Source organism: Xenopus tropicalis, chromosome 6, assembly GCF_000004195.4.
Source record: "Xenopus tropicalis strain Nigerian chromosome 6, UCB_Xtro_10.0, whole genome shotgun sequence".
Classification (NCBI taxonomy): Eukaryota; Metazoa; Chordata; class Amphibia; order Anura; family Pipidae; genus Xenopus; species Xenopus tropicalis.
Window position 1 is genome coordinate 41,155,245 of NC_030682.2, and position 13,184 is coordinate 41,168,428.

At 40.1% G+C, this 13,184-nt stretch overlaps 1 protein-coding gene across 1 annotated transcript; it reads right to left on the reverse strand.

Moving 5' to 3' along the window:
* Positions 1 to 5,844: 5,844 nt before the first annotated feature.
* Positions 5,845 to 13,184, reverse strand: LOC101731982 (E3 ubiquitin-protein ligase DCST1). Its single transcript, XM_031904190.1, has 14 exons — positions 13,112 to 13,184; positions 12,525 to 12,653; positions 12,312 to 12,451; positions 11,787 to 11,985; positions 11,517 to 11,660; positions 10,685 to 10,806; positions 10,420 to 10,568; positions 10,095 to 10,194; positions 9,643 to 9,738; positions 9,427 to 9,553; positions 8,795 to 8,911; positions 8,460 to 8,602; positions 8,136 to 8,249; positions 5,845 to 6,802 (listed from the first exon to the last, which is right to left on the reverse strand). The coding sequence occupies exons 1-14, from the start codon at positions 13,140 to 13,142 to the stop codon at positions 6,575 to 6,577; spliced, it is 1,839 nt and encodes a 612-aa protein (XP_031760050.1). The 5' UTR covers positions 13,143 to 13,184; the 3' UTR covers positions 5,845 to 6,574.

The window sequence follows — 13,184 nt, forward strand, 5'->3', positions numbered from 1 at the left end:
ATTAGATAGCTTCAAAAAGGGGTTGAAAGGCTTTTTAGAAAGTGAGGAAATATAGGATTATTGAAAATAGCTCCTAATACAAGTTGATTTGCCTTACTCTGGATGTACTAGCAGTTATGCAAGTTTCATATAGACATAAAGGCTGAACTTGATGGACGTGTGTCTTTGTAAACCTAAGGCTGATGCCACACGTGGCGTTTTTCCGCTGCGTTTTTTCTCGGCCTAAAAACTCCGCACAAGCCACACATGGCGTTTTTCAACCTAGTACTGGTCTGCCAGCTGCCTTTGCGTATACATAGGAATAGCTTGCTTTGCAAATACTGGCGTATTTCAGCCTACGCTTGAAAAATCCGTGCTAAGGCGTTTTCTAGCGTATTTCCGCATTGTGTGGTTTGCTTCGAGTCTTTTCAAGCTATTTCTATGGATGATGAAATCGGGTGTTTTTCAGCCACCGAGAGAATTAGAAAATACGCAGCAGAAAAACGCCACGTGTGGCATCATCCTTACTTACTATGTTAATATAACAGTAATAAAGCCTAATTGCTTTGAACATTTATCACAGGTGGTTCTGCATAACTCAGTAGCAGTGCATTCAGGTAATGTGTATATATTAGTAATTAGTAGTGAGTATGTGCTTAGCACAACATTATGATGCCCTGGGACAGTAACTGCATATTATTCCTTATTTAGTTTCCCAAATCTAATCAAGGGCACAAACAGATTTACTATCCAATGCCTCCAAAAACAGTTGCTCCCAATCACTTCTGCAAGTCACCAGAAGAGCCTCTTTCTAATAGAACTTTTAGTTTGCAGAGGAGTCTGATAAAGTCCCAGTGGATAACCTATTACAGCCGCAGCTTTCCAGGTATGGGATCCTCTCACATCCAGAACAGAACATTTGTATCAAGGGTACCATGTAAGTGCTAAATTGAAAAAGTGATAAATTAACCCTTAAGCATCATGTCCTAATTATGCCCATGAAAGGAACTCAAACACTATTATTTTTAAGGGGTTTTTTATTATCAAAAAAACAGGACACTGACCATATCACATAAAGATAATTCTAACCTTTCTATATTGATGCTTTTTAAACTCACCTAAAGAAGAGTTTTAGTGTTCCAGAAAGCCATTTTTAAGTGTTAGACACATGTTCTGCTTGTGGGAAGCTCTTGTACTTGGTGATTGTTCTGCCTCCAACTTTTAGTTACTCTTTAGTTCATACCTACTAATACAGAGACATTGCTAACATTTGTAGGTTCTTTAGGGACCTCTGGTGCATACATTGCATGTTTTTCCTTTAAGTCAGTAACCAGTCACTCGGGGATACACAGTCATTCAAATATTCTCTGCTTATCCTTCATTTTAGATTGTTACTAAGCCAGTAACCACATGTCCCAACCCAAAAGCATTATGGTGTAATCTTATAAAAGGTGCCACATTTGTTAAAGGTCTAGTCTATAGCAACCAATAAGCTATCAGGAGGGTTAGAATCAGTTACACAAGGCAATATTTATTTATACGGTGGGAACAATATTTTGGGGCAAATTGTTACCCATCTGCCATTACCCTAAACTGTGCTACAGCAGGGCCACCTCTCACACCATACTAGTGCGCATTTACAGGGTTCTCCTCCATGACTTCCACTGACGTGCTCCCCTTAACTCAGTTACTCTTTATTGAGTACTTCTGCCTCAGGCTCCCAGGAATCCTCCACAGTAGAGGCCAAAGTGGCCAATGCCTAGGATCCCATCCCTCTGTACAATAGTATGTACCAATAATTCTCCTGGTTTAGTACACTAGACATTAGGGCATGTGTCTAAACAAAAATGGTAAAACCATACATTTATGCATTGAAGGGCACCTATCACCCCTATACCCCCCTTTTTTTTTAAATAAACTGCACCTGCCAGCACTGAGCTACCCACACCGGGAGGGAGCTCCCAGTGCAGGCAGCTATGTTGGGGCATGCACATGAGCAAGTGCCTTCTCTTTGACTCAGTGTTACTAACAAGTTGTGGCATCAACATCTTTCTGGTCCACCAGAACCTTCCCGCAGGCTCAGCGGTACCTGCTATTTAGAAAGGGGACAGAAAAGCAGTACTCCATTCTATGAAAGGCCTCCAGTTCAGTGTCACTGATAGCACTCGGTGCAGAGAACAGCATGACAAGGGGACTCCTCAATTGACCCTTCGCTTTGAGGCATCCCACTTAACCCCATTGTTACATATCTCAATGAAACACCAGGAGCCAGAAATGGGATAAAATGGCCACAACATTTATTCACATATTTATCAAATAAATAGGACCTTGCCAGTATCACCCCAAGGCAATATTCTAAAGCCAGAGGTCAACTGAACTGTAATCCCTCTATATACCTATATGTAAACAATGTAAAACTACTTCTGCCCTAATCACACACCTCATTTGAAAGTGCTAGTCACCCAATGTAATGGCCTGTGCAAAGAAATATTATTATTTGACCATTTATCAGTGTTGCTGTGTAACAATAAACAATACCTGGGGCCCCTTAATTTGATGTGGATATAACATGGCATATACAGAGAAGCAAATACAGCTTTCATAAGTATACAGCAATTTTATTTGTCCACATTTTGTTGTGTTTCAACTTGGAATTAAAATGGACTGAACTGAGATAATGATAAACTGTCCACACAAAATACTCTATAAAAGGCTATTTTAATTCACAGAAGCATCAATCAGAGTTGGGTTATAAAAAAAATATCCCAAACGTTAAAAATTCCAGGGGCACTATTAAAGCTATTATAAAAAAATGACAAAATCAACAACAATGCCTGGAGAAGGTTGTCTACTAAAACTCAGTGACAAGATGAGAGAAAGGCATTAGTCAGAGAATCAACCAGGAGTCTGATGCAGGGCTGTATAAAGGTCTGGTGCCACCCTAAGCACTGGACCTGCACCCCCGGCTGTGCGTGATGTGACTTCAACTATGTGTGGTCATATCTATATAGGCACCCAAGGGCTGCCCCTCTAATGCTGCTGCCCTAGGCACAGGCCCTTGGGTGCCTATATATAAATATGGCCCTGGTCAAATGGTAACCACTCAAAGCCCAGGCACATATTTAATGAATAATAAAAAATATTGCTCCTTTACAGTGTTAAAGGAGAAGGAAAGGCTAGTAAAGAGTTAATCTCAAAATGCAGGCATACCATCAGTTGTCTCAATAGTGCCCTTAAGTCTCCCCATATTTCACCTGTTCAGATGATCTGAAGCCAAACAGACAGAAAAAACGCTGAGCTGGGTAAAGAGGATTCCCATAATGCATTGCTCCTGCACTGACTATGGGACCGGGACACTGCAGGCGGCACAGGCGCTTTGCTGATTTTCATAGACAGAAGCAGGCGCCCTCCCCTCCGTTCCCCTTCACTGAGACACACAGACGCTGAACAGAACAGGAAAGCAGAACAGCCGAAGGACAGGCGAGTGCTGTGGGTAGTGGGGGGTTGGGGGAGTTCGAGCACAGGTGTGTGGTGACCTGGGGGGGGATTGCGGGTGTTTTGTGCGTGGGGGGGTTGTGCGAGTGTGGGTGTTTGGAAATCCAAGATGGCGGCCGTGATAGACTACACATACTGTAAAGTTAAAAGGAAATTTTGTGGAGAAGTTAGTATTATTTTAAAAAATAAAGTTGGCGATTTGCTACAGGAAAGGGGGCTCTACAACATATTAGGTGCTATAGTAGAAGCCTTTCCTTGCTCTTTAAGTATGTTGTGTTAATCAAATTATTAAAATCCCAATTAAATCTAATTTAATTCCAGGTTGTAACACAGTATGTGCCAGAATCCAAAGGGGCGTATATTATGCAAGGAACTCTATAACTCTTGGCTGAAGGCCTTACCCTTGGAGAAGAGGGCTTCCATTTCAGCTGTTGTGGCCAAGAAACAGAAAAAGGTAAATTAACTGCCTACAAACAAACCATTTTCATCTGTCCAGGAGCAAAGTTAGATTGTGGTAGTGTTTTTGCTCCGTGCATACTGGCTTCCCAGTTGTACATGATCACTATTAGGCAGACTGCACACATGGATTCATTCCCTATGATGCTGCACTTAGTCACAGCCACAGTAGAGTTTTGCCTTTATCTAAAGGCTTAGCAGAATTTGTCCAAAAGCCTAACAGTGTTAATATTACTGGTCATAGCTCTTATACCAGTTATTATTAAATGTACTTTTTCTTTCTAGACTCTTTACTGCTCCCATCATCCCATTAGATATGTATATTGAGGAGAAAGAAAACTTTTATTTGTATGAATTTTATTTTTACCAGTATTATCAATGCAGGGAAACAGTACGTTATATTTTAATTACTTTGATGCTCTTTCATTTTGAGTGTTCCTTTAAAAACATAATGTACATTCCCTTATATATAGGACATAGTAGCACATACTTGCACAGTTGTTAGATGTTCCCACGTAATAAACTCTTATTAGGAAAGTCTATCAGTGGTGTTCAATCCTTGACACCTTTTGTTCGTTTTGCCCTGCAGGAGCCAATGACAACAACAACAAAACTAGCAATCTGTTACCTCCTACAGCTTTTGATTGCAATGTTACATCCTAAGGAATCACTGTGTTGGCATTCCTGCCTGGCGTTGTGATAATTTATACATTTTTTAATAGTGTCATCCCAAGCAATGCATGTTTTGGATCTGAGTCTTGACAAATCATTTAAAAAAATGTATGTCGGTTGGAATGACACATCTGGTGGGCACCTCTCCCATGCCTATGAGAAACACATTTTGACTGTGGTATCCATATAGGGTCATCTTTGCACTAAGATGTGGGAAAACTGGGAATTTTAGGATAGAAGAGATTCAGTGTTTCCCTTCATCGCAGTGATTTTACTAAACTTGGTAAATTCTTTGCTGAACCAAGAAGTGCTTGTAGATAATGTTGAGCAATTGCAGTCTGTAAAACCAGTGTAAAACATAGGTTTAGAGTGAGTTCATGCAACACTTGCTATTTAGCATTTATTCTGCTAGTAAAACCACAATGATCAAGGAAGCAGGAAGAGGAGACGCTGGTGTGGTTTTCTCCTAACATGGGGCACCAGCCCGGGGTAAAAGGTAAGCGATTAAAGTCACTTGGGGGTGCCTAACTATTACACTATAGTCATCAATACTGAATTTGTTATTTTCTCATCGTTGCAGCAGTTTGGCATGCCAGGCATACAATGTGGCATTGGGAGAACTATGAGCAGTTAAATGGGAGGGCGTCCTTTGGAATGTTTTTTTTCTGCACTCAGTGCCACATCCACAATCCAGCTCTTGGCACAAAGAGCAGCATCAGGAGGCACAGCAACACCCAGTCCTTAACACACTTTGAAACAGCACAGAGGCCTGCTGCCATTTACACAGAACACAGAGTGTAAAGTGCAACAAAAGGCTTGAAGAAAACACACCTTTTTAGACTATTGAGATAAGCACAGGCTGAGAAACAAGACACTCTGATCTCCACAGCCTGTTCTGGTGTCTGCATTCACAAGCACTACGCTGGCCGGTATGCAGACACACACGGCAAATTTCAGCATGGAAATGCATACTTATGTGCCGAAAATCTGCTCTGTGGGTCTGCACACAGGCCAAGGCAGCACCTCTTTATGTAGACAGCTGAGGGATAAGTGCAAAACAGATGGGCTGTTTCTCGGCCTGCACTTATATGTCTTGTGGCTTTGGCCTTAACTCCAATTTGTAAATATAAAATATTTGTAAATATTTTATATACCTGGGCTGCTGCTCCCATCAATTACATTTAAAAACCTTATGGAATACGCTTTAAAATATACAATACATATGCCTAAGAAGACAAAGACTTTCCTAAGAAAAGTTTATTAAATCATAGGTATGGGAAAATGTTATTCCCTGGGCCAAAAGGCCCCCCACAAAGATGAAGAAATCTTCAGGCACAACGTTGTCCGAAAACTAGGCTGTGCCCCTTTATTCCTGGCCCTTCCAGGCTAGTAGGATTTTACGTGGCAAAGGTCTTCAGACCTCCCTTTGCTGCAAGGCTAGGGGGGGGTCCCTTTATCCTTGATCCTTCCAGTCCAGTAGGACTTTATGTGGCAAAGGTCTTCAGACCTCCCTTTGCAGCAAGGCTAGGGGGGTCCCTTTATCCACCACCCTTCAGCTTCTGGACTACAAGGGTAGAGGAATCAATAGACCCACCAAAAGGATCTCTATACTTTTGCATCCTTGGCAGGGTTCAGTTGACAAGTTCTGCTTTCTGATTTATATTTCTGATGCCTAAATTTTCTGTAAGTCTGACTTTGCCATCTGTGAATTGTCTTCAGTAATTCATTCACTTGCTTCATACAAGATGTACTATATTGCTATCCTAATCGTAACTGATCAGCACAGATGACATTAACTTAGGCCAGACGCCCTGATCCGCCAGACCCTGCCCACTTCCATTTAAGTCCCTTCCCTATCAGGGTCTGCGAATCAGTGAGCCATTCATATAGAGTAACTTAAACTGCTTGATCAGTCTGACTTGCTCATTTCTCTCTTTAGATCCTTATAGACTAAATAGGCAGATCTGTAGAATTAGTCCTCATCACAGGCATAATTTGCAATCAAATCATCTGGTAAGCAAACAAAGCAGCATTTCTTTATCTCCTTCCAGCAGTCGAGGCAGTAGATTGTGTCGCAGTTTGATGTCTTGCAAATATAAGAGGTTTTGGTTTCCTTGGCATTACAAACCAAGCAGCGTCGCTTTATAATAAATCTCAGCCATTTCATTTGTCGGAATAGCATTCCAGGTATAGACATCATCTGTGGACAACACAATATATCCATTACCATCTGTTACACTAGTACTATCCCCATAACCCTATTTACATTACAGCCATGAGAGCTGAAGTAATGCATTGGAACAGCGCTGTCCAACTTCTGTGGTACCGAGGGCCCGAATTTTTCTGGCCAACGCGGAAGAGGGCCGATAATGGAAGCCAGTTTGACCACTCCCCCTTTTTAAACCACACCCACTTAAAACCACACCCATGTTATCACAAGAGCTTTTAAGACTATACCCACATTAATGGTGATTGTGCAGCAAAACCCCAAATGGTTGGTGCTCACTGTGGGGATATCATCCTTCATTTATATGTGAAAGAATTATATTATGCCATATTAAGACACAACCTTAAATCCCTATTCCTCCTCTTCCCCTATGGATAGCACAGCAACCCCCAGCACATAATTACACATCTTAGGGACCATATAATAACTATTTTCAAATGCTATAAAACTCCCAGAACAAACCCCTGCCAGGTTCACCTCCCACAGGCAGCATAGGGCACACACAGGCAGCATAGGGCAGGCAGAGTAGAGTAGAGAGAGTATGGCACACACAGGCAGCATAGGGCAGGCAGAGTAGAGTAGAGAGAGTAGGGCACACACAGGCAGCATAGGGCAGGCAGAGTAGAGTAGAGAGAGTATGGCACACATAGGCAGGGTAGGGCAGTGCCTGCCCTACCCTGCCTGTGTGTGCCATACTCTACCTGCCCTACCCTGCCTGTGTGTGCCATACTCTGCCTGCCCTATGCTGCCTGTGTGTGCCATACTCTCTCTGCCCTATGCTGCCTGTGTGTTTGGCACACAGACAGCATACACTGACATAATGCTGGCACTGCTCCTACAGTCTGTCTGAGGTGTGAACAGGGGAACAATGTGGGTGATTAGAGCCTGAGCCTGAGGTGTGAACACTGCAGGGGGTGAACAATGCAAGGATTAAAAGGTGTGAACAGTGCAGGGGATTACATATTTAAACAATACAGATGGATTACAGCCTGAATCTGAGGTGTGAACCATGCAGGGGGCCATTTAATCTCAGTACTGATACAATTTAAAGGTTCCACAAAGGTAAATCATCAAAGCAGCTAGACAGGTGGGGGGCCACACAGAGGGGGTCGCGGGCCGCCAGTTGGACAGCCCTGCATTGGAAGGCTCTCATTTGATGAATGGCAGTTACTGTATTTTGTGCACAATAATAGGACAGCTGATGTAAGGAAAGGAAAGCTAAAACAAGGTGCTGGTTTGTTGGGTGCCAAATAATGAGCAGTGTGATGTTAAGCTGTAAAAGGCAGAATCTCAGGTCGGTACTTACAAAGTTTCTGTGTTGGTTGGCAGTGATCATCAAGTTCTTCCTCTTTATATTTAAATACAGTTCCCTGTACCTCAGTAACTCATTATAGAGGTGGAGAATTCGCCGTTTCTCAGTCTAAAGGAAACAAAGAAGCAGGTGAAAGTGTTACACAGTTATTTGCACTGGGAAACACACCCGATAAAAAAATCTTTCCTCTATCAAAGAAAGACATATTTATCAATGCTGCTTCTGCCATGAGCCAATCTGAGACACTTGCCTCAGGCGGCACTTTATAAATGGCTACAAAAAAGTCAAAGTGGTAACTTTAAGAATCAAACATCTTACCTTAGGGAAAAAGTAAGCAGCCAGGACCCTACGGAGTCGGCTCGTGTATACCTTGAAAACTGGAAGTATCAGTGTCACAGCCAATAGCAGGCAAGTGCCGATATACTGCTCAGCAGTCAGGCGAATGGGTTGTGGCAGACAAACTGGAGAATCAGAGAAAAAGAGAAGTATTAGTAATGCTGACAGTATGAATGATATGTTTTGCTGGGAATAGAATAGCAATAGTTCTATTGAATAGTGCAGCCACATTTAATAAATAAACTGCCTGTGTGATTATACCATTGAGCTTAAATGATACTGCTCGCTACAACTCAGCGGTGAAGCTCTGCACATACCTGTATTATCCGTAACATGAAGCGCATTAGAGGATGTATTGATATTTCCAATTGTGTTACGGAGAAATCTTGCCAGGAATCCGGTCCCACCGACAATCACTTCTAGATTGTGTTTAACTGCAGGGAAAAAAGGAATGTGCATTACGCAATGTGGAGAGCAACTCTGAAATGACTAGATTTTATTAATATTCATTATTAAAATTCAAACCCTTGTGCCCCACGCTAAGCAAAGAAAAAAATAACCATTAAAGGAATGGTTCACCTTAAATAAACATTTACTATGATGTCGCCAGTGGTATTCGGAGACAATCTGTTATTGGTTTAGCGTTTTTTATATTATGTGCATTTTCAATCATTTAGATTTTTTTAATTGAAGCTTGAAACTTTTAAAACTATCTGGTTGCTAGGGCTTACCCTAGTAATCAGGCAGCAGTTGGGGAGACTGTTCACAATACACATAGCAGAATTAATAGAAAAGTTAAACAATAAAGCATTGATAGTGACACTAAATAGTCAGTGCTATGCGGGTTGCATTTTGTATGTCAATCTATACCATAATAAAAGTTTTTTTGAAGGTGAACTTCCCCTTTAAGAGCAGACATTTCCAACCCCAATAAACAAAATATACTCACAGGCAAAGTTGAATTCAATATGGGAGTGCTTGTTAGTAATATCCATCATATTCTGCACACCCAAATCCAGTGCAAATATAAGGAGACAAATAGCAATTAATGGGACGCTCTTTATCATAGCGCCAACCTGGGGGAAAAGAGAAAAAGCTCATTATTGTATTTATGAAACCAGGGAACATCCTGTAACCTTCTAGAGAGTATTCTATAAGCACTTACCAATGCTTTCATCTCTGGCCCCTGGAGGGCAAACTTTAGTGGGAAGATTAAATCAGCACGTTCTCCTTTTTTCAGCGGTAGAAGGTGCCTTTTTCCCTGTAGGACAAACAAGAAAAAAGTGATTCCTAGGTCTCTCCCTTGTTTGGTTTCAGAAAAAAATGGGTCAACAACACACTTTCCTTTAGCAAGCCTCTAGGAAATAAAATCCACTATAATAGGGGATACTTCTTGGGCACCATGCCACATTTACAATAAAGCACAAGAGCGCATTATCATTCCCACGCTGTGGACAACTACATAACTTCATCATGGTCTGAGTCCACTTGCACATTTCCTTCATTATAACTTCCATAATTATTTCAGAATGAAATGAAGCAATGAGCGCATATACACACTATATATAAATATATACACATACATTGCGGGAAAAAAATGTTTGCTACTGAACTAACCTGCTTCCTCCTGCGAGCATCGATCTCTCTGAAGTACGTTGTTATGTACACATTGTCATGCCGCAGATCTGAATTGTATTTGCTTACATAGCCAAAAGCACTGCAAAGAGAAAAGAATCAAGGTGAACCCCACACCCTCAATCCATTCCAATAACCACTAAAGGAGCAGTGTCAGAATGCACTTCTTTAGATAATAATTAATTTATATTATGCAATGTGCCCCTGGCTGCATTCCCAAAAGGATTGGAGATATATGTTATAAAGGCTAACACAAGCTAATAAAGTTTGTACTTGATTTATAAATAATTATAAGAAATGTACTTACTTCCTAAAGTATTGGAGGAAGAGAAGAGACAAAACTAACTTTAAAAGTTTTACACCTTTCTGAGAAAGTGTTTCTGTCCCTTCAACTGTTTCTGTTACATTTTTCTTGACGTTCTTCAAAGTCGTATCAAATAAGGTTTTGTTTCTAAACTGTTCAGACAAAGGGAGAGGAAGATGCATAAGAAAACTTGCCCAGGGGAACACACAGCAGCTCACTGGAACTTTATATTAAATAAACAAAAAGAGGCACATTATGTGAAACTTACTGTAATTTGAACATTTATAGTGACATTCTGCTTGAATGTGCCAATAGCCTCACTGATGTTGTCATAGACATCTCCAAACTTTGGGTCGATACGAAGGTGCTTCTTGCACATTGGCAGAAACCCTAGAAATAAAAGTGGCAAATCAATAGCTGGTAATAGATTCTAAGGTGAAATATACCTTTAATATAAAAAAACATACATATGCTTACATATGCTTCAGCAATATGGATGCATTTACAGCTTCACATAGGAATAATAACATGTATAAAACAGTTACTATATATATATATATATATATATATATATATATATATATATATATATATATATGAAATTAGTTGATTTCTCTAACAGCACTGCTCTACAGCAGTGATAAACAAATCTGTCCTGTTTGCTTCACCGAAAAATTCTCGCAAAAAAATTCGCCCATCACTACTCTACAGTATTTGCTTGTCTCCCCTAAATACATTTTTGTGGGATTACAAATGAAAAGTCCTGAAAACCCGCTAAAACCTTGAATTACATAAAGATTTTATAATTAATTTTATAATTTAAACTCCCATTGACTTCTGCAAGACCTCACTAGATGGCGAAGTTTTGTATTAGAGTTTTTTGTGTTTTTTACACTAAAGCTGGTCATACACGGTAAGATCTGCTCGCTTGGCGAGGTTGCCAAGTGAGCGTATCTTCTTCTAATATGCCCACCTACAAAACAAACTTATGTTTTTTTTTTATTTGGATTTTTTTATTATCAGTGATAAGAAGTTTGATTCGGGGAAATGGAAAAAAAGGAACATTAACAAAATGGGCCCACTTGTTTAAAGATACTTACAATTTAAAGCACCGCAGACAAATTTTAATTTCATGGGCCAGCACAATGCATGATTGAGAACAGGTAACATTATAGTTTGCATGCAGTCATCATATTTCTTGTCAAACCATTCATGACATTTGCCAATGCCCATTTCGAAGAGACCTGTTAGAAAAGAAAAAGGATTGTCAGTGAGTGTAATGGAGTCTTTCCATTCATTGAGGTATTGCATGTACAGGGTGCACTGAGCTCCCTACATACAGATTAGAATGGATGTACTTGGGCACTTACTCTCACAGCGCAAGAAAGTCTTCAGGCTAAATTTCTTCTGAGTATTTATTTTTAATGTTTTGTTCCTCTCAGTTTCTTCTCTTATCAGTTCTTGTTCTCTTACATTATCATATCCCTCAGTGCTTTTAACTTCTTCCTCTATCTCTTTGAAATCATTGGTTATTTCTTTTGTGTCATTTGTCAAATTCGATGATCTTTTCTATGAAAAGAGAAAAAGAGACATTGATCATACAGATAACATGGCTGCGGGGTTTCACAATGTGGGTTCTTATAACCACTGTTGCAAACGTTACTCCTCTTCTTTTTGGGCTAGCTTCATATCAGTGGGGGCATTAATGATGCACAATTGTTTCTAAATGAGTTGGACTAAAAGCTTTGGTACAATAACCAAATATTTAAACATATAGAAATGGTGGTGGAGACAAGTTACCCATTCACTAAGTGATACATAGAAAGCTTGTTGTTTTATGTTGCATTAATGTTTCTTAGTATTCAGCTACATGCGACAAATGGCAATTTCCTTACCAGCAACTGATCAAATATCTTCTTTACAGGTTCCATCATTGAAGTGTACATCATCTTCGTGTGGTTGAGGGTCATCTCTCCTGTACATTCAAAGCTCATTACCAGGGCCTCTACATTTTGCATCAAATTGGGAACAGGGCCTAAAAAGAGACAAGAGTTTAGTAAGTTGTGGAAACAAATAAAGAGTAAGCAGAATGACTTGCCAGTACTTACCACCGGTGATTGCTTTCATAGCAATGGCAGTCGTTAGTGCACCAGTCCTTTGGGTTAGGATAAGCAGCAATATCATCAGTGTGGAGCAGCGGATATAACTAGACATTGCCCATCCAAAGGAAAATATTGCTGAGAAAAGAGCATCAGAAGGAGATGTATTAGGTTCAGCCTATAAGTACAACTAGGGCCCTAAACTTGCGATTATCTCAATATACAGGCCCCTTGCCACAGCTCAGTGTGCTTTATATATGGAACATTATATTTCATAAAGCTAAATGTATTATTACTACAATAAGCAAGAGATTATGTGAAGAGTTTAAGAGTTATTATGAGGCAATGTTTTTGGCACAAGAAATTTAATGAACCAGAAAGCATATGGTGGGGTTACAGGGATGAACATTTTGGGGGTAATAAAGGGCTATACCAAAGATTTGTATGGGTGACAGACAGGATTAATGTGATTTGAGCTATAAGAGTAGAGAGTATTTATGATGGTAATAGTATGTGGTTATGTAGGGGAATAAGAGGGATGCATAAATGTATACAAAAAATACCAATATAAAACAGAGAAACAAGTGTATACTCACCATTTATAATAATAAATACACAGACTTTCATCTGGTAATTGAAGGTGGCTAATGGATGCACCAGCAGAAAGTA

Excerpts from the sequence above, each read along its gene's own strand:
- LOC101731982 (XM_031904190.1), bottom strand. The coding sequence starts at position 13,142 with ATGAAAGTCTGTGTATTTATTATTATAAATG. Across the intron at positions 11,986-12,311 it reads AGATATTTGATCAGTTGCTG|AAAAGATCATCGAATTTGAC; the intron begins GTAAGGAAATTG and ends CTCTTTTCATAG. Across the intron at positions 9,554-9,642 it reads GGCCAGAGATGAAAGCATTG|GTTGGCGCTATGATAAAGAG; the intron begins GTAAGTGCTTAT and ends CTTTTCCCCCAG.